The sequence below is a fragment of the Elgaria multicarinata genome, chromosome 17 (assembly GCF_023053635.1).
Source record: "Elgaria multicarinata webbii isolate HBS135686 ecotype San Diego chromosome 17, rElgMul1.1.pri, whole genome shotgun sequence".
In the NCBI taxonomy this organism is placed as follows: Eukaryota; Metazoa; Chordata; class Lepidosauria; order Squamata; family Anguidae; genus Elgaria; species Elgaria multicarinata.
The window spans coordinates 27,028,456-27,054,517 of record NC_086187.1 but is presented as its reverse complement, the minus strand read 5'-3'; the positions used below and the strand labels follow the sequence as shown (position 1 = coordinate 27,054,517).

Here is a 26,062-nt window from a genome sequence, read left to right as displayed (position 1 = left end):
GAGCCGGGGGCGTTATAACTAACGGGCATGCCGAGGCGGGTAGGTGTTGGGATGGGTGTAGCTGGAGCACCCCGAAATTCCTTTGTTCTCTTACACAGGGGACGGCGGCCTCAGGACACCGACTCTGACACAACACAGGGAAGACGCCGGCCTCCTTGTCTCGAGTGCAACCAAGCCCTAGGGGGCTCCTGGCCCCACGTTCGTGCATCCGTCCGCCCACACGCACTCACATCTTTGCCCTCTGCCCTTCTCGAAAATACTTCTTGGCAAACTCCAGCATGGCGAAATGGCCGCTGCGTGGGCCGCTGTCCGTGGCGCCCTGAAATTCTTCCACGCTCTCCGTGTACTCGCTGACTGCTGGAGACGCCTGGCAGAGAAAGAGAGGAGGCCCGGGGCGTTTGTCTCAGGATTTCACGGGACATGTGCCAACGCAGCCTTTCCCGTTACCCACAACCGGCTTCACGTGGCTCCATCAGCTCATGTTCGCTGGGCAACTCACAAAAGAATCACTGGAACACGGTGATCTCCCCACGCCCCCCTAAGACTATGGCACCGGGTTTGTTGGTGTCGTTATTTTTAGCATTACTAGCCTTTCGCTTTGTTTCTATTCCGCCCAATAGCCGAAGCTCTCTGGGCACAGGGCCGGTGCTACCATAGAGGCCACTCAGGCGGCCGCCTAGAGCGCCAAGCTAAGAGAGGCACCGGGCACAGCGCAGCACTCGTGCACGTTGGCTGTGAGCTGGCCCGGCCCGAGGATTCAGCTGGGCCTGGGCGGGCAAGATGGCGCCCCGCGCCCGCCCAGCCAAAGTGAAGCCAAGGACGCTGGGGTGGGGGTGGGGCGGCTCTATGTTTGGACTTCCGGAACGCGCCCGGAAGAGAGAGAGATGTGTGTGTTTGTTTGGAGTGAGTGATTCTGAGTGTGTGTGTGTGTGTGTGTGTGTGTGTGTGTGTGTGCGTGTGGGCGGGGGGATGATTTGGAGATGATATTCCTATTAAATAATGCATTTTAGACCCATAGACGTTTCTTTCCAATTTGTTTGCTATAATTGGCATGACGTATTTCTTGCACTTTAACATAAATTTAGCAGTTTCAAGTTTTGTGCTTCTTATTTTTTCCAGGAAACATATGTTCTTAAAAATCAAAGTTGGCATTTGGGGTGGGTGGGGTGAAAGTAGCTCACCTTGCCTAGGGCGCAAAATAGTCTGGCACTGGCCCTGTCTGGGCAGTTCGCAGAAATTGCACACCACAATCCAAGGTAATAAAAACGTAACGGGAAATCTCTAGCATAAAACGTTTCAAGCAATTTAAACCCCTAAAAGGGCTGCGATAAAACCCGGGACCTGATAAAAACAGCGGAGATAAATGCCGTGGTGAAGAGGAGGAGCAGGCGCTGGTCCGTGGGGCCTGGCCTGGCCACGCCGAACCTTGAGGTCGGCCCTGCCTAGACCTTGATCCCTGCGGGAGCCCTGTTCTTTTCGCCAAGATAAACGAGAGGGTGGAAGCCTGCCCAGACGTCCCCACTGCCTGACTGCCTTGGTTGGCGAGCGGTGGGCACTGCCAGGTCACAGCACCTCTGAATTCTGCCTCTCGCCCCACCCTGAAGCCCGTTAGGGGATCCATCAGCCCCACGCTGCACTTGCCTCGATCTTCTTGTCCAGCTCTTGGGCCACAGCTGCCGACGCCACGGCCACGGCCACTGAGGCTGAGACGGCCACTTTGGCCTGCTTGTCCCTGGGCTCCTCTTTCTTCTCCGCAGGCAGGTGGGTGAAGTCCGGCGCTGCCACCGGCTGGACACAATCCGCAGGGAAGAAGCCCGATTTCCCGTAGATGGCGCCAAACTTCCATCCTGCACCAGGAAGGCATCCCGTGAGCGGTGAAGGTGGCAGCCCGGCCACCAAGGCGCCCGCCACTTTCTCTCCTCCTCTCACTCTGCCTTGTCACCTCAGGCCAAGCTGCTAGTCCATGGGGAGGTGTTGCACAGAGGTTCCTTTGATCATAGCAAAGGCGTGTGGGGAGGGAAGACAAGATGACCCTAAGGAGAACTGGGCCCCTTGTTCATTAGCGGAACAGGGGAAGTCATTTTGTCATGCTTCGAACTCACAGCAGGGCTTGAACTGGAGACCTTACGGAGGTGGGGGGTAGGGAGGCAGGGATTCAGCCCAGCTCTGGCCGGAAAAGGGAGTTGCAGGGAAACTGGCCAAGAAAACCTCCCAAGGGGCAGGGATGGGGAGACCAAACCTCAAGCCAATATGGGCCACCAGGTCAGCCCATCCGGCTCGCAGGGCCTGAGGTGAGGCCCTTCCCTTGTTTTGAGGCCCCGCGCCCGCCAGGGTGGCCACACACACCCTGATGTCATGTAGCCCGTGATGGGCTGGGGTGTGTGTGTCATCCAGCCCCCCCCCCAAGTAGTTGCCCTTCCCTGCAATAAGCCAAAGGACAGCGCCCTGCTGGATCAGACCAAGGGTCCATCTAGTCCAGTACTCTGTTCACACAGTCGCCAACCAGCCATCGGTCAGGGACCAACAACACAGGACATGGTGCAACAGCACCCTCCCACCCATGTTCCCCAGCAACTGGTGCACACAGGCTTATTGCCTCAAATACTGGAGACAGCACACAGCCATCAGGGCTAGTAGCCATGGATACTCCAGGAATGTATCCAACCCCCTTTTAAAGCCATCCAGATTGATGGCCATCACCACATCCTGTGGAAGTGAGTTCCATAACTTAACTATACGCTGTGTGAAGAAGTCCTTCCTTTTATTTGTCCTGGATCTCCCACCAATCAGTTTCATGGGATGACCCCTTTGGGTTCTAGTGTTTTGAGAGAGGGAGAAAAATGTCTCCCTCTCCAAGGAGGTCATGTCTAATGCCCGGTCCCTATAAAACTGTGCTTGTCGGACTTGAGTTGAGCAATGAAGGAACTGGCCCATTCCCCTGTGCGATGTCACTCGCAGAGTTCTGACTGATATTGATTGAAACCCAGAGCCGATAGATTACTCCACTGATGTTGGAGCCACCTTGGAGAGAGTTCTGACCGGCTCTGAGAGAAGCCCGGAGAGGATTCACACACACTTCATGCCACTGCCGGTCACCACGTTTCACCACTCAGAGGAGATCCGAGATTGCACAGGAGAGAGACAGGCAGCAGGCAGGAGAAAGAGGAGCACGGGGCCGGATGGGCCGCGCACAGGGAGAGAGGAACACGGCACACGGCACACAGCAGCCACCCACCAAAATCCAGGGTGCCTTTCTTCACGTCCTCCAGCAGCATCACCCGCTTGCGCACCACGCAGCCGTAATAGCGGTCTGTGGGGTTGGGAGAGCCACAGCGACATCACGGGAGGGCACCCAAGCTCCCTGCCCAGCGCGCCCCATGATTTGCTGGGACCCAGAGCGGGGGAATGGGGCCCTGAAACAGAGGCTCAGGAACCAAGGGCCGCATTCCAGTGGTGAGCAGGCAAAGGCAAAAGGGGGCAAGGCCAAAAGAAAGGGGGCGGAGTCGAAACACCTAACACACCAACCTAGTTTAGCTTAAAGCTCTCACTGCTAGTAACGAAACTTTAGCAGAAACATCTCGACCATTCAGAATGAGGGGGGAACTGCACAAAAGCTGGAAAGCCCCCAAACGACAGGGGGTCAGGGGAAAGGGGGTGGGGTCCTCGGACATTTGGACTGGGACCCAACGAGCGCTGCGTTTGGCCCCTGAGGTCTGACGCTCTGGTACTCCTGCTCTTAGGGAGCCTTGGCCTCTGTTGCAGCTAGGATTGCCAGCTTACACTTCACACGAACTCCGTATATCTCAGGCTACATGTGTTCCTCTCTAAAGGAAAACATCGGGAATGGCGTGCAAAAGCCACCACCTCGGGAATTATTTATTTATTATTTATTATTTTTATTTTATTACATTTATATACACCCCCCACCCCCCATAGCCGAAGCTCTCTGGGCGGTTTACAGAAGTTAAAAACAGTGAACATTAAAAACGGATATACAAAAAATTTAAAACCATCAAAAGCATAAAAAACACTATCTATTTAAAAACAATATTGATTTAAAACAACTATTCTGGGGTCAATTAAAAATTAGCATATGTTGTTAACTGCCTGAGAGAAGAGAAAAGTCTTAACCCGGCGCCGAAATGATCACAATGTTGGCGCTAGGCGAGCCTCATCAGGGAGACTTGGGGGGCCACCACTGAAAAGGCCCTCTCCCTTGTTGTCATCCTCCGAGCTTCCCTTGGAGTAGGCACTCGGAGGAGGACCTTAGACGTTGAGCGCAGTGTACGGGTATATTCACGTCAGGAGAGGCGTTCCATCAGGTATTGCGGTCCCAAGCCGTGTAAGGCTTTATAGGTTAAAACCAGCACCTATAATCTATAACCTATAGCACTAATCTTTGCTATCAGTCTTAGCCACAGTTCGATGTGACCCCTCTCCCCGATGCTGCTTGGCATTGGTAGCTCTTTCCTCCTCCTCCTCCTCCTCCTCCTCCTCCTCCTCTTGGCCTAATTCCCCGTTTAATGCCAATTGTCATCACAGCTATGTTGTGCCAGCAAATCCAATAAATAATGCACCGTGTCAGAGAGTCCACTCTTTTGTCCGTTCCAACTCTCCTGATAAGGTTTCCTTGACTCATCCCGGAGTGCTAGTGTTATGGGAGCAGAGGGAAAACGTCCTGTCCACAGTCTCCATCCCTCGATTACGGCCCTCCCTGCCTCTACGGACCTCGATCACGTCCTTCCCGCCAATTCAATAGTTACCGAATTGTTGAAAATTAATATTTTAAAGCCGCGACGACAGCAGCGCTTCCCTGCCGGTCTCTCACCTTGTTCCAAGCCCTCCATGGGCCGCAGGCAAATGATGTCTCCTTTATGGAAACGTAACAGGCTCTTGTCATCGGCGATGTGGTTTTTGATGGCAACCATGTACTGCGAATCCTACGATGGGGAACAGGCAAAGGGTGTGGGTGCGAGTGTGTGTTTCAGGATGCTGCCACAAAGCCTGACCAAACTCTGCCACCCATCAACGTAGAGTAACACACACGTACACGCATACACACACACACACACCACAGGACATCCTGGGAAGAACTAATAAAATATAATAATAAATTACTAAATTTGACCCTTTTAGTGCTCGTAGGAGCCACAGAGTGCTAAAATGGACAAGTTTGGCTTGCAAACAAGCTGATTTCTTCTGTCTTAGCTAGGGTGACCATATTTTGGAAACCAAAGAGGAGGACAACATGGTTGCCCCCAAGGGGGCATGTCCAGTACCAAGGGGGCGCGCCCACCCGAACATAGCCTTGATCACATGTCTGATTTTACAGCACACATTTAAGACAAATCTGTTCTACATAACATCTTAATGTTAAAATCACTGAAATAAAGAACAAGTGAGAGATTCAATGTATCTGAAATTAACTTCACTCACTCCTACTTTTGTAGGTTTTGCTGTACTTTGAAGCTTTTGCTATACTCTGTGTGTTACATTCTCCCCTTCCCTCAAATATCTTTTCTGGCTGTATCTTCACGCATTGCAAGCTGCTGCTTTAAAAATTTAACCTCAATTTTTAAAAAATTCCTAAAAAATCAATGGATGAACGGATCTGTTTCAAATTTGTTATGACTAAAGCCCTTCCTAAGAGCTACCATTGTGCCAAGTTTCATGTCTTTATCTTAAAAAATGACGGAGTTATAAGCATTTTTGTTAATTCCCATTAGAGCTGCTCGTTGGAAAAAATCCGGATTTCCTCTCCCCCGCCCGGATTTGCCATCAAAAACCCAGACAAATCCGGGCAAATCCGGTCATATGGTCACCCTATAGCAGTCCATATCCAGTCATGTCCCAACCCACAGCCCCCTCGGGAAAACCTAGCAGTTTCTCAGAAAAGGATTAGAATTCTGCCCCTTCTCGCTTTCCCAAGGCAAATGCCAACACAAACAGCCCTCTTTCTCGGGCATCCTTCTGCCTACGTGAACTGATGCCCACTGGCTAATCCCACTGTGGCTGTCAATCAAAGCCAGCACCCGTCAAATAGCCTAGAAGGCGGCCCAAATCCCACATTGAGTTGTTCCTTCCCGGGCAGCCACAGGAGACCAGGAATTCCTCGTGAGCGAGTTCACAGCCATGCCATGCTGGCGAAGAAGCCCAGCGAGCGGAAGCCTCTCTAAGGTAGCCCCAACCTGGTGCCCTCCAGATGTTTTGGGGCTACAACTCCCAGCATGCCCCAGGCAGCCTCCTGGTCTCCTGTGGCTGCATGGGAAGGAACAACTCAACGTGGGATTTGGGCCGCCTATTCCACTATTTGGCGGGTGGTGGAATTCTGAGAGCTGTAGTCCAACACACATGGAAGGGGAGATCATAGAATCATAGAATAGTAGAGTTGGAAGGGGCCTACAAGGCCATGGAGTCCAACCCCCTGCTCAATGCAGGAATCCACCCTAAAGCATCCCCGACTGATGGTTGTCCAGCTGCCTCTTGAAGGCCTCCAGTGTGGGAGAGCCCACACCCTCCCTAGGTAACTGGTTCCACTGTCATACTGCTCTAACAGTCAGGAAGTTTTTCCTGATGTCCATCCGGAATCTGGCTTCCTGTATCACATTGGGGAAGGCAGCACTCTAAAGAATCTCTACAAAGGGCCCTGATGTCAGCCCAGTGTTCTCCTAGCGTATTCAGTTTAGCTTTTAGGCACACTAGGATTGCCTGCGTAAGATTCGTTCTCCTGTTTTCTCGTGCATCCTCACTTCTTTCTTTCCTCTACCTTCTTTTCGCTTCGATGAACTTGCTTAACGGTTGACTGGTCTGGACAACTTTCCCTCTTTGCCGTTTGAAGGGTCTGGTGGTTCCACTTGCTCGACCCGCAGCCATCTTCCCACCTCCCTTCCCCAAGCCCCAACTTCTCAGCTTTTACCTTCTTGAGCTCGGTGATGAAATAGTCGACGAAGGCCTTCACCTGCGAGGCTTTCGGGGAGAAAAGGATGAGCTTCTCACTGGTGAGGTTGAACTCCAGCATGTTCCTCGAGGGGATGGTCACAAAGAGGATGTCGCCGTAACTGGGGCCAAAGGAAGACCGGGTGAACTGGCGATCCAGGGGAATGGGGCAGGAGGGGGCATCCGGGGGTGGGGGAGGAAGGTGGGTGCAGGGAAGATGGTAATATTGGTAAATTTGACACTGGGGTGCTGCCCTTTCCCCAAGGACCTCAGAGCAGCCTCTGCGAGGGCTCCCAAGCTGTCTCTCATGCCAGTGGTAATGGCAGCCATCCTAAGGGCATCAAAGGTCTGTGAGTCTAATAAGAGAAAGAGAAAAAGAGAGAGAAAGTAGGGCGACCCTATGGAAAGTAGGACTGGGCTCCTGTACCTTTAACAGTTGTAGAGAAAAGGGAATTTCTGCAGGTGTCCTTGGTATGCATGCAGCAACGGGTGAAATCCTCTCTTCCTCACAACAGCTAAAGCTGCAAGAGCCCTGCCCTCTTTCATATGGGTCATTAGGGCAGGGCTCCTGCAGCTTTAGCTGTTGAAGAAGAGGGAATTTCACGCGTTGCTGCATGCATACCAAGGACACCTGCAGAAATTCCCTTTTCTCTACAACTGTTAAAGGTACAGGAGCCCAGTCCTCCTTTCCAATAGGGTCACCCTAGAGAAAGAGAGCGAGGGAACAGAGAGAGAGAGAGATAAAGGAGGTAATGGAGGGAGTGTGAGCAGGTGTGTGTGTGCTTGTGCATGCATGTGTGTGTGTGTGTGTGTGAGAGAGAGTGTAAGACAGAGAGAGACAGTGAGGGGAGAGAAAGGGAGTAAGTGTGTTTGTGTGGGTAGGAGCGAAAGAAACTGAATGCATGGAAAATGGGGGAAAATGGGAAAATGGGAAAAAATGGGAAAATGGGGAAAAATGGGGAAATGGGGAAATGGGAAAAATGGGGAAATGGGGGAAAATGGGAAAATGGGAAAATGGGAAAAATGGGAAAATGGGAGAAATGGGAAAAAATGGGAAAATGGGGGGGGGAAATGGGAAAATGGGAAAAAACTGAATGCATGGAAAATGGGAAAAAAAGAAAAAAGGCTACAGGAGAGTCGGAAGTTACCACCGGCAGATCACCTCTGCTCCTCACAAAACCTACGTGCATCTTACCGCAGTCCTTGCTTCCACCCCCCCTTCCTCCCAGAGATCCCATTCCATCCCAACAGCCTCACTTGTAGCCACGCAGCACCCGGAGCTGCTCGCCGGGCAAATTGGCCCCCTTGACCAGCCGCAGCAGCTTGATCCCCGTGTCGGACACCGCCAGGATCTGCACCCCGGTGCCCACGCTGCCCTGGAGGAGCGAGAGAGAGAGAGAGAGAGAGAAAGAGAGCCGTTAGCATTGGCTTGGCTCAGGTCACAGTGGAGAGGCGAGCCTGGAGGCCCAGCCAGCCAGTTCATGTGCGAATTGAATCGGAGTTTCAAAGACATTTACGAGTTAATGGGAGAGTTCAATAGCATTGGGGACCAATTGGGCCCCGATGGGAGAAATCCAGTGAGTTCCATTCAATGTCATGGCTAACCCTACTGCCCCTGTTTTGGGAGAAGGTGTTTTAAGTAATCAGTCAGACGCAGATTCAGAACTAGAAGACGCAGTGCCAGATACCAGCCAGCCTGTACCAGTGGGGGGCGGGGGGGAAGCTCTCACGGGCAATTCCCCAGCTGGGAGTCAGCCCTCTCTAGAGCTTATCTCTTCAAGGCCAAATCCTACACACTCCGTGGGAAGCGAGGTTTCTTCCGGAGGAGAGCGCCCTGACAAGCTAGCTGATGCTAGGTTCTGCCGGAAGCTCAAACACATGGAGCGGAAGGAAGGTGTGAGAAAGTCTGTCCGACTAGGATTGTGGCAGAACCTGCCTCCACACCAGGTTCTCTGAAGTTATGGGCGTTTGGGAAGGGGCCTCCTTTTCTTCTTGAGCGGACAATTGTCTCACTTAGTTTGCATAGTTTTGCCTAGGGGGAAGTTTCCAAGAGATTAGACTCTCTTCAGGTGGAAGAGATGTTTGTTGCTTAATAAAAGCTTTGTGGATTACCTAGGAGGCCTCATCATTTGCCTCCCATCAAAAGCAGGAGTTTTCAGAGAAACACAACGTCCCCCTTGACAGGGAAAGGAATGGCAGAAGGGGAGGGGGGACGCAACAGCCCCTGCCCCCGTGATCATGTGTAGGAGCGTAGAAGGCGCCAGGGGCCATTTTGGATTTCCTGCTTCTGGCATCACAAATGTCTCCAGCTGGCTGCTGCAATTATTGTTTGATGTCAGGGGTAGAGAACCTGTGGCCCTCCAGATGTTTTGGCCTACAACTCTCAGCATGCCTTACCATTGGCTATGCTGTCTAGGCCTGATGGGAGTTGTGGTCCACGAGATATTTTGCCCTACAAGTTGCCCACATCTAGCGGCGTGTGATGGTGGAATGCTTCTTACCGTAGCGGGGAAAAGACGGGAGAAATACACTTCCCAGCCTTCCCGGGCAACGCTGAGGATCTCTTTCTTAACGCTTTCGTCGGCCACCGGACTGAAGGAATCCAGCTTGTTTTCCGCTGTGGAGCAAAACAGAGGCCGTCTCTTTTCCACTCCTGCATTCCCAGGATTATTATTATTTTTAAGAATCCCCTCCCACAAACACGGCCCCCTTTCCTTTCCTCTCAACCACTGCCTGATCCTTTTGGGTTCGTGGGTGCACAAGCCCAGAGTTAACAGCACAGCTCCATCCATAGCGATACGTCCTTTCTTTGAAGAACACAAAAAGAGTCCTACTGGATCCAACTCAAGCTGTCTTAGAATCATAGAATCATAGAACAGCAGAGTTGGAAGGGGCCTACAAGGCCATCGAGTCCAACCCCCTGCTCCATGCAGGAATCCACCCTAAAGCATCCCTGACAGAGGGTTGTCCAGCTGCCTCTTGAAGGCCTCTAGTGTGGGAGAGGCCACCACCTCCCTAGGTAACTGGTTCCATTGTTGTGCTGCTCTAACAGTCAGGAAGTTTTTCCTGATGTCCAGCTGGAATCTGGCTTCCTGTCTCTTGAGCCCATGATTCCGTGTCCTGCACTCTGAGAGGAAGGAGAAGAGATCTTGGCCCTCCTCTGTGTGACAGCCTTTTAAGTATTTGAAGAGTGCTCTCATGTCTCCCCTCAATCTCCTCTTCTCCAGGCTAAACGTGCCCAGTTCTTTCAGTCTCTCTTCACAGGGCTTTGTTTCCAGACCCCTGATCATCCTGGCTGCCCTCCTCTGAACACGCTCCAGCTTGTCTGCATCCTTCTTGAAGCATGGTGCCCAGAACTGGACGCAATACTCTAGATGACGTCGCATTGTCGCCACGAGCGCCACAAACCCTACAATTTCACTGCTGCGGGTTTGCGTCATGTTATCCTTACATGCAGGCACGAGAGGGGATTTATATGGATTAGCAGGATCATCAATGGGGGGAAGCCACCACCGCTGCTACCTGTCCCTCCCAGGCTTTGTCGAGAATTTTCCAAAACAGAAACTCCCCCCCCCCCCCACTCTAGGGGCAGTGCAGGGCCATTCCGTCGGTCTCTCAGCTCACCTCCCTGCTCCCTGCCCGGGCGGACGGCGACCAAACAGGGGTCGTCATTCGCCTGGCCACACCTCCACCGTGACCCCAGAGTGCAGCAACAGATGGCGATGCTCTGTCCTTGCCGCACTCCAGACAAAAAAGTCAGGGTATTTTGACAAAAAAGTCAAAAAAGTCAGGTGTGTGTGTGTGTGTGTGTGTGTGGTGGGTTCTGCTTCATATAATCGCCGCTGCGCACCCACGCTGGGGTTTTCGTCACATATAGACAGCCCCAAGGTCTATCTAAACTAGCTTTTCCCTTTCTACAGAGGCCAGTCAGATTTATTTATTTATTTATTTATAACATTTCTATCCCGCCCTATATCGATAAGATCTCAGGGCGGCGTACAGATAAAAGCATACAGTATAAAAACAGTGAATATACACAGCTAAAAACAAATTAAACCACAGACCAAGTTAAAACGATATATAATTTAAAAGCAGTAAAACTATTAAAACAGTTAAAACAACGTGCCTAGTGAATTCAACCATTAAAAGCTTTGTTTAAAAGCCATGCTATCAGAAAGCCCACAAGCAGGCAGGGAGGGACTTTTTAACTTTTGTAAACCACCCAGAGAGCTTTGGCTATGGAGACGGTATATAAATGTAATAAATAAATAAATGTAATAAATAAATAAATAACAGCCACACACACACACACACACACACTCCCATGGTTTTGAACCATTCACTGCCCTTCCTCCAAAGGCAGCACGGAACAGCTGACAATATTAATAAAACAGGGCTCAGCAGAACAACTGTAAAATCCTACTATCACAACAAATCAAGGTAAAATACAATAAAAATAAATTTTAATCTAGGAAAGGAAAGGAACCTCTCGTGCAAAGCACTTGAGTCATTGCTGACTCCTAGAGGGATGCCTGCTTTCGCTGACGTTTTCTTGGCTGACTTTTGTAGCGGGGTGGTTCGCCATGGCCTTCCCCAGTCGCAGTTACCTTTCCCCCAGCTAGCTGGGTACTCATTTTAGCAACCTCGGAAGGATGGAAGGCTGAGTCGACCTGAGCCGGCTGCCTGAGAACCAGCTTCCGCTGGGATCGAACTCAGGCCGTGGGGAGAATTTAATCTAACCATGTAAAAAAACACCACCACCAAAAGCCAGGAACCAAATGCTTTCGTGAATCAAAAGCTCTTCGGCGTACATTTAAAAGTATTCACAGTGGGGGCTACTCACACCTCTCCTGAGAGGAAGATATGAAAAAGACACCCCCCCTTTTCCTCCTGCCCCACAGCTGATAGGACAAAGGTTTACCAAAGAGGGCTTTCATGCGTAGCCTCTCCTCCTGCGTGATGCGAATGCAGGCCTCCGAGAGGGTGTCGTTGAAGATCTGCAAAGAGGAAAGGGACGCTTTGCCTCAGGACGAGCCTCCCCAGGGAAAACCCAGCCCAGATCAAAGCCTCGCCCCAAATCTCCCATCCTCTCAGCATCGCTGACCAGAGCGATGAACTCTTGGGTCCGGCCCAGCCGTGCGTGGTGAGGGGGTCCCAGGCCGCTCCTCTCAATGCAGCCGCCGGGGGTGGCAAAAGGTTTGGGGGCCATCCAGCCAAGACACCGCTGGGTGGGGGCAGACCTGGAGTCTCACCTGCCGGAAGAGGAGATCTAGCAGAAGAGGATTGTTGATGCTTTCTTTGGGGTGAAAAACCTGCAAGGACAAAAAGGCGTACAGTGGGGAGTCCCAGCTTGAGGGATCCAGGGAAAAAGGCCACCAAAAGTCGTCCAGAAATGGTGACAATTACATCTCTTTGGGGATGGCATTCCACAGGCGGGTGCCACCACAGAGAAGACCTTTTCCTGCGTAAATGCATGTTATTTATTCCTCCCACTGGTGGCGTTTAAAGAAAGGCCTCCTCTGAAGACCTTCGTGCGTGGACAGGTTAGTACGAGAGGAGACAATCTTGTGGCACTTGGGCCCTAAATACTCAATGCAGCTGCCTCCCTCTGCTTCCCAGCACCTGCTCTTCAGAGGTAGACTACTTATGAACGTGGAGGTTAGATTCAGCCTGTAGCCATTGATAGATCTCTCCTCAGCCAGGAGCTGTCACCACCTCTTGTGGCAGTGAGTTCCATGGGTTAGTCTTCTGCTGTGTGAAGAAGGACGTTCTTTGGTCTGTTCTGAATCCAGGCAAAGGTGGTAGAGCCCCCATTTTGCCTGCAGAATGTCCCAAGTTCAATCCCCGGCTTCTCCAGGTAGGGCAAGGAAAAAATCCTGGAGTGTCACGGCTGCCGGTCAGTGTGGACAATACTGGGCTACATATTATTATTCTTATTATTTTTATGTATTGCATTTTTATACTGCCCAACAGCCGAAGCTCTCTGGGCAGATCACAAAAACTAAACGGACCAAGGGACTGACTCCGTATAATGCAAAGGTCTGACTCCGTTTGCTGAATAATATAGTTTATACCACCTTTCATGCACAATATGTCCAGGCAGTTAACAATACCAAAACTACAATGCAAATATGAATTAGGATAAAACAATCACCAAATAATAAAACACTGTTCTTTTTTTTAAAAAAAACACACACGATCTACTTGCTAGTCAATTTCATGGGGTCCACATTCTAGCATTATGGGAGAGGGAGGAAAAATATCTCTTTCTGTCCACTTTCTCCATATCTTATAAACCTCAACCACATGTCCCTATTTTCCCTCTTCCTGATTCAGTAGGACAGGGAGAGAGTGAGTCGTCTCGCACAGGGAAAATACCTCTTTCCTGAGATAGATTCTCCAGGAGACGTTGCGGTAAGTGTAGAATTCCTCGCTGCACCGGCGGTGAAGCCGCGTCTGGACCTGTTCATCCTCAGACGCTAATTCCCGGGAGATGGGCACTGGAGAAAAGAGGAAATGGTCAATGACTACGCTGCATCTTCTATGCTAAAGAAAAGGCCATATCCTACAGTCCCACAAACAAACAGGCCATATCCTACAGTCCCACAAACAAATGAGCCGTATCCTACAGTCCCCAAACAAATGAGCTGTATCCTACATTCCCACAAACAAATGGGCCGTATCCTACACTCCCACAAACAAATGGGCCGTATCCTACACTCCCACAAACAAATGGGACATATCCTATACTCCCATAAACAAATGAGCCATATCCTACACTCCCACAAACAAACGGGCCGTATCCTACACTCCCACAAACAAATGGGATGTATCCTACACTCCCACAAACAAATGGGATGTATCCTATACTCCTACAAATAAATGGGATGTATCCTATACTCCCACAAACAAACGGGCCGTATCCTACACTTCCACAAACAAATGGGCAGTATCCTATACTCCCACAAACAAATGGGCCGTATCCTATACTCCCACAAACAAATGGGGGGGAATCCAGTCATAATTCATGTGTACAATCTATTTCATTGCTTTGTAAACTTGCAGAGTTTGGTGAGAAAATGATTTTGATGTTCTCTTCCTTTTTTTCCAGGCTCCCCATCTCAGTGGGAACTTCCATTTAAAGAGGAGTCGTTTATTCCATTTACATTCTCTCCTCTCTTTGCTGCGCTTGGTGTGTTAGGGGATAATTATGCCCTCCTCTTTATGAAAGACACACTAACCCTCTACTAGCATGCTCTCCTCCTGGCTTTCGTTCTAAAGGAGACCGTCCGCAAATCCCAGGGGGGTGGGCAGGGGCAGTGCATTTGCTTTGCATGCAGAAGGGCCCAGGTACAATCCTCGGCACCTCAAACAAAGAAACCGGGGTTGCTTCCAGGCGGAGGGTTCTGGAGAGTTGGCAAGTCCTGCTTGTGGGTTTCCTGTGGGGTCCTGGTTGGCCACTGTGGGGACAGAAGGCTGGACTAGATGGACTCTTGGTCTGATCCAGAACTGCTCTTCTTGCATTCTTATGTTCATTGTGCAAACATTCTACATTTTTCTCCTTACTGGATTTTCTGCGGCAAGAAAAATGGCGGAAGCAGCAATGGGGAAACACGGCAGGGTTGGGACTGGGAGACGTCCTCGTCTGGACCCTCTGTAAAATTGAGGATATGACCCCACGCCTCGGGCGAAGAGACAAGACACCTGGCAAAGGAATCCGTCACATACAGGACATGACCACGTACAGGATATACCTGGAGATGCCTCCGGGAAAGACCTGGGGATGGCAGGTGGCGAGCGGATGGCGGGCGGCACGGCCACCTTGGCACATGTCACGGGCTTCACCATGGCGATGGTTTCCTTTGCCGGCGTTTCCCGGGTGACCTGCAAACAAGCCAATTCACACGTTACACAGGAGCAGGACTGAGTTGGCCCCCAGCGCAGGGGTGGGGGAGCTTCAAGGCTGTAGATCAGTGAGTGTTTTGTGACTGGCCACACCCACCATGGCAGCCATTTTATGGATGGGCAAGACCTTGCCATGGCAGCCATTTTGTGAGAGTGCTCACCACCCTTTCAAAATCCCAAAGGTGCCATTGACCCCAAAAGATTGGGGGCCCCGGGATGGAAGGTGTACTCCTCAAAACAAAATGGATGATGTGCCTCACAGGTAGGCACAATTTCACTGGGAGGGCTGCACGAATGGGGTCTTTGAGCAAGGCCGGCTGTTCAGTGGGTGTGGAGACAGTGCCACAGGTGTGCAGGTCTGTCCAACTATACCGGAGCGGGCCGCACAGGTGCCTCCGTGGCAGCCAGCTGTCCCTTGAGGATCATCAAGGCTTCTTCGTGAGGATCCATTTTCTTCACAAAGACTTTCCCACCTTCCTTCCTGCAAAGACAAGGAGGTATCTAGTGTACCACGCTGTCGACGCAGGCAGAAAAACAACAGGAGGAGCTTTGGGAGTCAGGGAAAAGACTGTATTTGGCTGGCGTGAAGGTTTAGGGACTTTGGCCTGAGGTAAAAGAGGTCATTAAAGCCTTGCATTAGCCACAGGGTCTCTTGACTCCTTAAGAAGTATCAACAAACACTCTTTTGAAACCCCCCAAAATAAATATTACTACTCCTTTGGGTACAAAATACCCCTTTAATACATTAACTTGTTTAATAGTTCATCTTGAACTATTAAACTACTAACAGTCCCTAACTACGTCATCACAGGTGGGGGCCGTGGTTCGGAGTTGCTTTTATCAACTCCATGTGCTCTGCCAAGTTCGCCCCTTTCTGTCAGAGGCTGATCTTACCACCGCAGTCCAGGCCCTGGTTCTTTCCAGACTGGACTACTGCAACCTGTTGCATACAGGGCTTCCCTTGAAGCAAATCCAATGCCTACAGGCTGTACAAAATGCAGCAGCCAGGTTGGTCAAGGGGCTCCCAAAGTGGTCTTCCATCACTTTGGTGCTTCAAGAGCTCCATTGGCTGCCGGTGGCTGCTAGGGTGCGCTACAAGGTCTTGTTGACCATGTATAAAGCCCTGCATTGCTTGGCTCCTGGATACCTGAGCGCTCACCTTTCTCCTGTGTCTCGCCATTGGCAGACTCGCTCTCAGGAGCAGGGCGCCCTGATGGTCCCCCGCTACAAACTGGAATGTGCCGGGGCCAGGGCTTTTTCAGTGGCTGGCCCCCGGTTATGGAACAATGTGCCCCTGGAGATTCGACGGGCTCCCACTCTCAATTGCTTCAAACGCCTCTGTAAGGCGTTTTTATTTTCACAAGAGTCTGGGGAGGGGGTGGTTTAAATTGGGGTTGAGGGCTTTTAATGGTTTGAGGGTGAGGGTTTTTAATGGAATTGTCTTAATGTGGGTTGAGGGTTTTTAATGGAATTGTTTTATATGTGATTGTAAAGCGCCTTGATGCCAGAAATGGTGAAGCGGCACTATAAAAATGCTTTAAATAAATAAATAATAAAATAATAATAAATAAATAATCTTGTCTCTAGCGCTGGTGTAATCACTATCCCACACTGCACTGGGACTCGGGAGATCTGGGTTCTAGTCCCCACTCAGCTATGGAAGCCCACCGGGTGAATTTGGGCCAGTCACAGACTCTTCTCCTAACCTACCTCACAGGGTTGTTGGGAGGATAAAATGCAGAGGAGGGGGATCAGCCTTGGGTTCCTTGCAAGAGGAAAAGGACGACGGGATGAAAATGTAATGAATTATTATTATTATTTATATAGTACCATCCATGTACAATGGTTCTGTACATAGTATGTAAATAATATATAAATAGTGTCGGTGCCCAGCTCATGCCTAAGCCTCTTATACCAGCCACTAGGAAATTCCAAAGTGTTCTAAGAGAATTGGTGGCAGCGGAAAAGGGTCCATTTGTGAAGCCCTGAGTTACAGTGGCAGAGAGTTCCCTAGGCCCTGAAACATAAGTATTTTCTAAAAAATAGGAAAACCCCAGAGGTGGGATTGCCCAGCGAAGGAGCTGTTTCCCCATAAGTGGCAGAAGCGCTGGGAGAGAAAATGTCTCCCAACCACTGGTCATCGCAGCTACATTGCCTCTGAACGGGGAGGTTCCATGTTGGCATGAGTCAGCATGGATGCACCTCCGGGGCCTAAAGAGGCGAAGTGGGGCAAGGCTTTGGGGGTCCGGGTCTGACCTGATGGGCTCCGGAGCTCGGGCGGGTTGTTGATACTGCTTGATAATGTTGCGGATGTTTTGCGTCGGCTCGGAGATGTGCTCGGAGTTCAGCTTGGAATGCCGGACGAGCTCGCCAGCCCGCAGCCTGGAGGCAGGATCTGTGCGAGGATGGAGAGAAAGGGGGGTGAGGGGACGGAGGCCTGCGTCCCCAAAGCTTCAGTGGGGATCTCCAGAGCTCACAACCCGAGCCCACGCCGCTGAGTGGACTCTCCGCAGCGCTGGTGGGGACAGCGGTGAACGAAACGCCTGTGCTGTGGCAAATCAAGGAGGATTCTACACGTCGTACTGAGGGCGCTTCCATGCGCCCCCAGTGCACCCCCAAAGCGACCGTGTAGTTTTCCGAGTGGCCACTGGGGCACAGGAGCAGGATTTGATATGAATGAAACAAATGCTTACATCTGCGTAAGCTTTAAAGATAAAGACTTCCAAATTGGCATAGTAATAGATATTAAGGAGAGCTTTAAGCATACCAGATTTGAATCGGATTGGGTCATCCGTTGATTTTTTAAAGATTTTTTTTACATTTCCCCCCTTAAACCCTTTGCAAAGGATCTTAGGGGCGCTGCCGCCCGGGGTGTGATTTAGCAACAACAACAACAACGCCAACAGCTTAGCGCTGTAGAGGATAATTTGAGGGAAACAGGTACATGGGATGAAGCTTAAAGACAGCAGCTGATGTAGTGGGGGGCATCTCTCCCCCTGCCCCCCGTTTCCTTCTTACCAGATTTCTGAAAGACGGGCCTGTCTGGCGCGAGACCAAGAGACGCTGCCGCTCCGTCCACCATTCCTTTCTCTGCTTCTCTCTGCCAAGGAGGGGGCAAAATGAAATCCTGTGATAAGTCATAGTTTCCCTGTGAGTTTCGCCCATAAAACCATGAGGAGGAGCCGTGGCTCAGTGTGATAACAGCCCCTGTGCTTGGCTTGCAGAAAGTTCCAGGCTCGATCTCCAGGTAGGACTAGGAAAGAATCCTGCCTGAAGCCCTGGAGAGCCGTAGCTGCCGGTCAGTGTCAACAATACTAGGCTAGGTGGACCAAGGGTCTGACTCAGTAGAAGTCCGCTTCTGAATTCTAGAGCTGGGATTCAAGATGGGGGATACTTGGCTCAGCAATACTACAAATGAGAAGGATCTTGGAATTGTTGTAGATCACAAGCTGAATATGAGTCAACAGTGCGATATGGCTGCAAGAAAGGCCAATGCTATTTTGGGCTGCATTAATAGAAGTATAGCTTCCAAATCATGGGAGGTACTGGTTCCTCTCTATTCGGCCCTAGTTAGGCCTCATCTAGACTATTGCGTCCAGTTCTGGGCTCCACAATTCAAGAAGGACGCAGACAAGCTGGAGCGTGTTCAGAGGAGGGCAACCAGGATGATCAGGGGTCTGGAAACAAAGCCCTATGAGGAGAGACTGAAAGAACTGGGCATGTTTAGCCTGGAGAAGAGAAGACTGAGGGGAGACAAGATAGCACTCTTCAAATACTTAAAAGGTTGTCACACACAGGAGGGCCAGGATCTCTTCTCGATCCTCCCAGAGTGCAGGACACGGAATAACGGGCTCAAGTTAAAGAAAGCCAGATTCCAGCTGGACATCAGGAAAAACGTCCTGACTGTTAGAGCAGTGCGACAATGGAATCAGTGACCTAGGGAGGTTGTGGGCTCTCCCACCCTAGAGGCCTTCAAGAGGCAGCTGGACAAGCACCTGTCAGGGATGCTTTAGGGTGGATTCCTGCACTGAGCAGGGGGTTGGACTCGATGGCCTTGTAGGCCCCTTCCAACTCTGCTATTCTATGATTCTATTATTCTGGTTCTAGAATAGAATCCACCCTGCAATCCTTGAGCTGTCTAGTCCAATCTGGGCCCACGGGTGAGTCCGCTTTCCCCGCCCTTCGTTCCACACACCCCCAAGTCATTCCCAAACCCACCTTAAACTGCTCCCATCCCCCAGACACTCCCAAACCTGTGCCATCGCTGCGTGCCGCAGAATTGTGGATTTGAACGCCTGCCTTTCCCGATGGGACACGCAGCTCAAAAACCAACCAGCCAGCGATGGCGGCATGTGCCAGCCTCCGGGGAAAGGAGTGAAATTAATACAGGCAGCTGCCCGAGATTGGATATCTGGTGTCAGGCAGCTCCGGGTCACCTAGAGAAGAGCTTTCAGCAAAGGAGTGCCATGTCCCAGAAAAGGTGAGGGATGCAGCCTCCAGGCTGCGAGGGCAAAGAGAATGGATCCATGGAACCATGGAGGGGGGGGGCACCTCTGAATGGCGGAAGAAGAGAACATCAGAAGAGCCATGCTGGATTAGAGCACCTAGTCCAGCTTTCTGTTCACACAGCGGCCAAGCAGCTGCCCATGAGAAACCCGTAAGCAGGACAGGAGAGCAACAGCACTCCGCCGCCCATGTTCCCCAGGAACTGGCGTACACAGGCCTCTGATCCTGGAGGCACCCTAAAGCCATAAAGGCCAGTAGCCATTGACAGCCTTCTCCTCCAGGAATTTGTCTCACCCCACTCTTAAAGCTGCATCCCCTCCCCCTGCCTCGCCCCGGCCTCCGTCTCTCTTTGTCCCGGTTGCAAGCGAAGGGGCGACGGTGCCCTCCTCCACAAGGGTCTTGGGAGATGCACACATCTGCAAAGTGAGAAGAAGGAGTCCCCTTGACCAGACGATCTCACTTGGTCAGGACAGAAGAGAGTGGTTCCTTCTCAGAGGCGCCTCCTTCGAAAAGCACATCCGTCATTCCATGAGGGACCAGGCTGGAGTCAGGCAATGGATCATAGGATCCTAGAATCCTAGAATAGCAGAGTTGGAAGGGGCCTACAAGGCCATCCAGTCCAACCCCCTGCTCAATGCAGGAATCCACCCTAAAGCATCCCTATAGAAATTGTTTGAAGAGGTTCAAAAAGGGTGGAGAGGCGTCCAAGGCGGAAGCCAGCCAGAGGCCAGCGTTCGGTTCACACCGGGGCCAAATAGATGCCCCGACAGGACGCCCCTGAGCAGGATGTGAGGGCAACAGCACCCTCCCTCCCACCCATGTTCCCCAGCAACACAGGCGTACTGCCTCTGATCCTGGAGGCAGCATAAAGCCATAAAGACCAGTAGCCATTGATAACCTCCTCCATGAAACGCAGCACCACCACTCTGCCGCCCAAGAAAAGGGGTGACGACAGAGATGAGTTTCTCTACAGCAGCCTTCCTCAACCTGGGGCGCTCCAGATGTGTTGGACTACAACTCATTATACGCATGCGTTAGCTTAACAGCTTCCCATAGACAAAAAATAATAATTAAAAATAAACGGAAATAATTTTTTTTAAAAAGAAAGGCCATTCCACCAACTAGAAGGACAGGGGAACACAATCCTACTATTGGATTGCATGGTAAGGGTCCCAATTCGGAGCTTTTTGTGCGCAAAAAAAGGGTCGCCAACCCAGAAGTAGATGAGTCCGTTTGAAACAGAGAGGCTTTCTCCCCTTTTGTCGTTTGAACTAAACCGCCCTGCCCTGAATACTTCACCAATCTTCTTGAAACGCGCAGGGTATGTAAAACCAGCATTTCTTTCTGGCAGGTCTCCGTTTCAGAAAGATTGGTGAAATATTTTTCATTTTAGAATGCTAGGTAGACCCACCCCCCAGTAACTCCTTTTAACATGGCGGAATGCTCTTTTTACTGACTGTCCTTTTAGATGCAGTCCAACACATCTGGAGTGCCCCAGGTTGAGGAAGGCTGCTCTACAGGGTGCCGTGCCTTCTCAACCCCATCGCTAACCCTAACCTGCGGCTTATCCCTAAGCCTCACAGGCAACTGAAACATCTACCAATAAACAGGGTATACTTAGACAGAAAGGCAAGCCGTGCATTTTTCTCAAGCCTAACCGTGCTGATCGGCAAACAGAGGATTCACTGCCCCACTGACATCAGAGCCACCAGCCTCCACTGCTCTAATGCAACGTTTTCTTCCAGACCTACATCATGCATCTCAGAGTAGGCAGAAGGGCTTCCGAAAAACCCCCAGGGATCCTCTTCCTCTTGTTTTTCTGCTTGGAAGGAGGTCTTGTTTTTGCGTGATCCCTGCAGAAAAAGACACCCACCCACACCCAAAACCTCTCCTCCGTCTCCCAGCGTTTGTATGTGCAGGGGGCTCACCTGGAACGGCAGGCCTGCTGGAGACCTGGGGCCAATCTTCTGAATCCTCTCAGGATTTCTTTGTTGGGGAGATCCGGGCCTGGAGTATTGGGGTGCGCTGGGAGGGGCTGTGCTGCCCGCTGCCGCCACAGCGGCGTGGTGCTGCTTCTGCCGCCAGAGGAGAGCAGTCACCTGTTGTGACATATGTCTAGCCTTGTCCCGGAAAGAAAGAGCAGGGGTTAAGGGTGGGCAAAGCTTGTTTCCTTCTGGGCTTCTGGGCTTTGAACAGCATGGCCCAAAAGGTGGCTCTGCCGGGGGTGGTTAATGGCACAAAGACCCCGTCAGAAGCAAGACGGTGGCAATCTTAAGATGCATCTGATCCCAGAAAGAACGAAAGAACGAAAGAAAGAAAGAAAGGCAGGTAGGCAGGCTTTGGGAATGCATTTAAGGGTGCAATCTTATGCATGTTTCAAAAGAAAAAAAGTCCTACAACTCCCAGCATCCCCCAGCCAGCCATGGGGAACACTGGCAGTTGTAGGACTTTTTAGTCTGTCTAAACATGCATAGGATTGCACCTTAAATGACACTAAGAATGCCATTCACTTGTCTCTTGAGCAGATTACTTGTCAATGTTGTTCACAGGGTACAGGGGTTCCTGCACCTTTAATAGAGGGAATTTCAGCTTGTAAACATCACCCGCCGACACTTCCTCTTTTACACAAAGGTGCATGAGCCCTGTCTGCTTTTGCATTTGGCCTTCGTAGCCCGTTGTAAGAGACAGAAAGCAGGAAAGAGCTGCGTTGGAACTGAATGCATGTCCTACTCAATGCAGCTTCTTCCTCAGCTGCAAGAAATGCACAGCCCTATTTAAGGACCACTTGCATCAAAGGCCTTAGTCTTTTCTCCACCCCACCCCACCCCCACTCAATGCCACCTCCCCCCACTGCCCGCAATGTACATCTCCTGACCTCACTCACCAGAAGTGAGTCCTGCTGGTTCTGGTAAGCTTGCTGCATCAATAACGTGGCCTCGCTCTTCCCTGCAGAGGGGGATGGAGAAAAATAAACACACTTCAAGGGTTTGCCAAGAGACGTTAAAGAATCAAGTAGCCGGTGGTAGGAGAAACCCTTCTCTGCTCAGCCTCTGTAGAGCCACTACTTGCCTGAAAACCCCCCAGCACTGAAAGGCCGGACAGTACACGGGTCTGGCACATAGCTCTACTGGAATCGCAGTACTCACAGCGGCCAAACAGACACTCCCATCATCATCATCATCATCATCATCATCATCATCATCATCATCATATTATTATTATTATTATTATTATTATTATTATTATTATTATATGCATTTATATCCCGCCTTTTTCCTCCAAGGAACCCAAGGCGGCGTACATAATCTTCCTCTTCTCCATCTTATCCTCACAACAACTACCCTGTGAGGTGGGATGGGCTGAGAGGCTGTGACTGGCCCAAAGTCACCCAGTGGGTTTCCATGGCCGAGTGGGGGACTAGAACCCGGATCTCCCAGCTCCCAGCAGGACACGGGTGTCACAGCATTTTCCCATGTGTCCCCCCCCCCCCAGTGACTGGTATTCAGAGGCATAAATGGCTCGTAACCAACAGCCATGGATAGCCTTCTCGTCTTCCATCAGTTTATCTAATCTCCTGTTGAAGCCACCCAAATGGGTGAGCCCTCACCACATCTGGTGGTGGCAAATTCCACCCTTTAATTCTGCGCTGTGTCCTTGCTTTTGTCTGTCCTGAATCTCCCACCAATCTGCTTCGTTGGAGGAAGTATCCAAGGCTATGTGACTATGCGCACCAGTTGCCGAGGAACAGGGGTAGGAGGGTGCTGTTGCACTCATGTCCTGCTTGATGGTCCCTGGTCGACAGCGGTTGGCCACTTTGTGAACAAAACGCTGGACTGGATGGACCTTTGGTCTTCTTATGTCCCGTTTACTAACAGGGACTGGCCGTCGAGATCACATTACGCCAGTCCTTTTACAACTTCATTGGCTGCCAGTCCAGGTCCGGGCCCAATTCAAAGTGCTGGTATTGACATTCAAAGCCCTAAACGGTTTGGGGCCAGGTTATTTGAAGGAACGCCTCCTCCCATATGTGCCTGCCCAGACCTTAAGATCATCTACAGGGGCCCTTCTCCGTGAGCCCCTGCCAAAGGAAGTGAGGCAGGTGGCTACTAGGGGGAGGGCCTTCTCCGCTGTGGCACCCCGGTTGTGGAACGAGCTCCCCAGAGAGGTCCGCCTGGCGCCTACACTGTACTCCTTTCGTCGCCAGCTGAAGACCTTTTTATTCTCTCAGTATTTGAACACTTAATTTTAACTTAAATTTAAATTTTACTGTTCTAACTCTGTATTTTAATCTTATATCAATTTTGCTGCGTGGTTTTTATCCTGGTTGTGCTTTTCATACTGTATTTTGTATTTGTGCTTTTAACCAGTTGGTTGCTTTATTGTGGTTTTAATTTTTGTGAACCGCCCAGAGAGCTTCGGCTATTGGCCGGCATAAAAATGTAATAAATAAATAAATAAACAAACAAACAAACAAATAAATAAATAAATATGTCCTTATGCTGGGTTATAGTACTATGAGATGTGGGAATGTGAGGCTGAGAGACAACCCCTTGCTTAAGGCACCAAGTGAGTTCTTAATGTGTCGGATTACAACTTCTTTCCCAAGGAAACACACATCGCTGTAGGTCTTCAAGAGAACCTTTAAAGCTATATTTATTCTAGTCTGCCTTTGGTTCATTTTAATTCATTTTGTCTTGACCGTTTTACTGCTGCTTTATGCAGCATGAGGGGATTTGAGGGGGCTTTTTTTGGTGGGTTGGTTGCTGTTACTTACTATTACGTGACAGAACTTTGGTTATTGGACAGTTTAAAAGCACAGGGAATAAATATGCTTCTGTTTTATAAACTCTTGTAAACCTCGTTGTGAGGGCAGTGAAGCCCTGAATCGTGTGTTAGTGATTGTTAAAACAAACAAACAAATGTAAGGCAGGTTGGTCTATACTCACCGGATGTTTGGGGTACGTCAGGAGGTGCGCTGTCGCCATTTCTCTGGTCTCCGTTGCCCCGTCCAATCTGGCCTCCGCCTTTCATCCTGTAGGAGACGGCGGCTGGTCTCTCCAGCTCCTGTGCCAGGATAGAACAAATTAGCATCGCTAGTTTAATTTAGGTCTCTTTTCTACCTAATTACCTACGAGGCCTGAATGGGGACTGGAGGACACTCAGGGGTCTGGTAACAAAGCCCTATGAGGAGAGACTGAAAGAACTGGACGTGTTTAGCCTGGAGAAGAGAAGATGGAGGGGAGACATGATAGCAGTCTTCAAATACTTAAAAGGTTGTCACACAGAGGAGGGCCAGGATCTCTTCTCGATCCTCCCAGAGTGCAGGACACGGAATAACAGGCTCAAGTGACAGGAAGCCAGATTCCGGCTGGACATCAGGAAAAACTTCCTGACTGTTAGAGCAGTACGACAATGGAACCCATGACTCAGGGAGGTGGTGGGCTCTCCCACAGTAGAGGCCTTCAAGAGGCAGCTGGACAGCCATCAGTCAGGGATGCTTTAAGGTGGATTCCTGATTGAGCAGGAGTTTGGACTCAATGGCCTTAGAGGCCTCTTCCAACTCTACTATTCTATGATTCTATAGCGTGGACGAATGCCTTTCCATCGAGGTCAGGGCTTGGGAACCAGCAGCCCTCTGGATGTTGCTGGACTCAAACTTCCATCAATCCCAGTCAGTATGATCAATCATTAGTGATGATGGAAACTGTAGTCCCAAAACATCAGGAGGTCACACATTTCACATCTCAGATCTAGGTCCTTCCGATTTCTGTGGCATTTTTTTTTTAACCTACAAGGCATTTCAGGCTGCCTTGTTTCTAGGGTTACTTCCACACTGACTGTTTGGCCTGGAATTGCCTCTCTTTATTCAATCACTATTTTGGAGACTCCAGGTAATGCTATCTGGTGCATTCCAGTGTTTTCTGCACGGAAGTCCCATCTTTTTGAGACGCGATTTTGTGGTGATTCCTTGTACGGGTTCTATATCGAATCTGTTTGCATTTTGAGGTTGCGTAAGCCAGCCTTTATAAATTTTATTATTATTATTATTATTATTTATTTATATAGCACCATCAGTGTACATGGTGCTGTACACAGTAAAACAGTAAATAGCAAGACCCTGCCGCATAGGCTTACAATCTAATAAAATCATAGTAAAACAATAAGGAGGGGAAGAGAATGCAAACAGGTACAGGGTAGGGTAAGCAGGCACAGGGTAGGGTAAAACTAACAGTAGAAAGTAACAGTAGAAGTCTGCACAACATCAAGTTTTAAAAGCTTTAGGAAAAAGAAAAGTTTTTAGTTGAGCTTTAAAAGCTGCGGTTGAACTTGTAGTTCTCAAATGTTCTGGAAGAGCGTTCCAGGCGTAAGGGGCAGCAGAAGAGAATGGACGAAGCTGAGCAAGGGAAGTAGAGGCCCTTGGGCAGGCGAGAAACATGGCATCAGAGGAGCGAAGAGCACGAGCGGGGCAATAGTGTGAGATGAGAGAGGAGAGATAGGAAGGAGCTAGACCGTGAAAAGCTTTGAAGGTTAACAGGAGAAGTTTATATTGGATTCTGTAGTGAATTGGAAGCCAATGAAGAGATTTCAGAAGCGGAGTAACATGGTCGGAGCGGCGAGCCAAGAAGATGATCTTTGCGGCAGAGTGGTGAACAGAAACCAACGGACTGATGTGAGAAGAAGGAAGGCCAGAGAGAAGAAGGTTGCAGTAGTCCAA

At 50.3% G+C, this 26,062-nt stretch overlaps 1 protein-coding gene across 1 annotated transcript in view; it reads right to left on the bottom strand.

The window, feature by feature from the left end:
• Nucleotides 1-26,062, bottom strand: part of MYO15A (myosin XVA) — a 94,991-nt gene that overhangs the window by 19,158 nt on the left and 49,771 nt on the right. The window contains exons 38-54 of the mRNA XM_063143496.1: nucleotides 24,294-24,411; nucleotides 22,232-22,293; nucleotides 21,276-21,422; nucleotides 17,860-17,941; nucleotides 17,098-17,236; nucleotides 15,214-15,322; nucleotides 14,691-14,820; nucleotides 13,315-13,436; nucleotides 12,189-12,248; nucleotides 11,858-11,933; nucleotides 9,438-9,553; nucleotides 8,194-8,312; nucleotides 6,917-7,058; nucleotides 4,829-4,940; nucleotides 3,236-3,310; nucleotides 1,642-1,847; nucleotides 231-367 (exon numbers count right to left, since the gene is read on the bottom strand). Of these exons, the coding sequence (XP_062999566.1) occupies nucleotides 231-367; nucleotides 1,642-1,847; nucleotides 3,236-3,310; nucleotides 4,829-4,940; nucleotides 6,917-7,058; nucleotides 8,194-8,312; nucleotides 9,438-9,553; nucleotides 11,858-11,933; nucleotides 12,189-12,248; nucleotides 13,315-13,436; nucleotides 14,691-14,820; nucleotides 15,214-15,322; nucleotides 17,098-17,236; nucleotides 17,860-17,941; nucleotides 21,276-21,422; nucleotides 22,232-22,293; nucleotides 24,294-24,411 (1,952 nt within the window). The remainder of the gene's footprint in view (nucleotides 1-230; nucleotides 368-1,641; nucleotides 1,848-3,235; nucleotides 3,311-4,828; nucleotides 4,941-6,916; nucleotides 7,059-8,193; nucleotides 8,313-9,437; nucleotides 9,554-11,857; nucleotides 11,934-12,188; nucleotides 12,249-13,314; nucleotides 13,437-14,690; nucleotides 14,821-15,213; nucleotides 15,323-17,097; nucleotides 17,237-17,859; nucleotides 17,942-21,275; nucleotides 21,423-22,231; nucleotides 22,294-24,293; nucleotides 24,412-26,062) is intronic.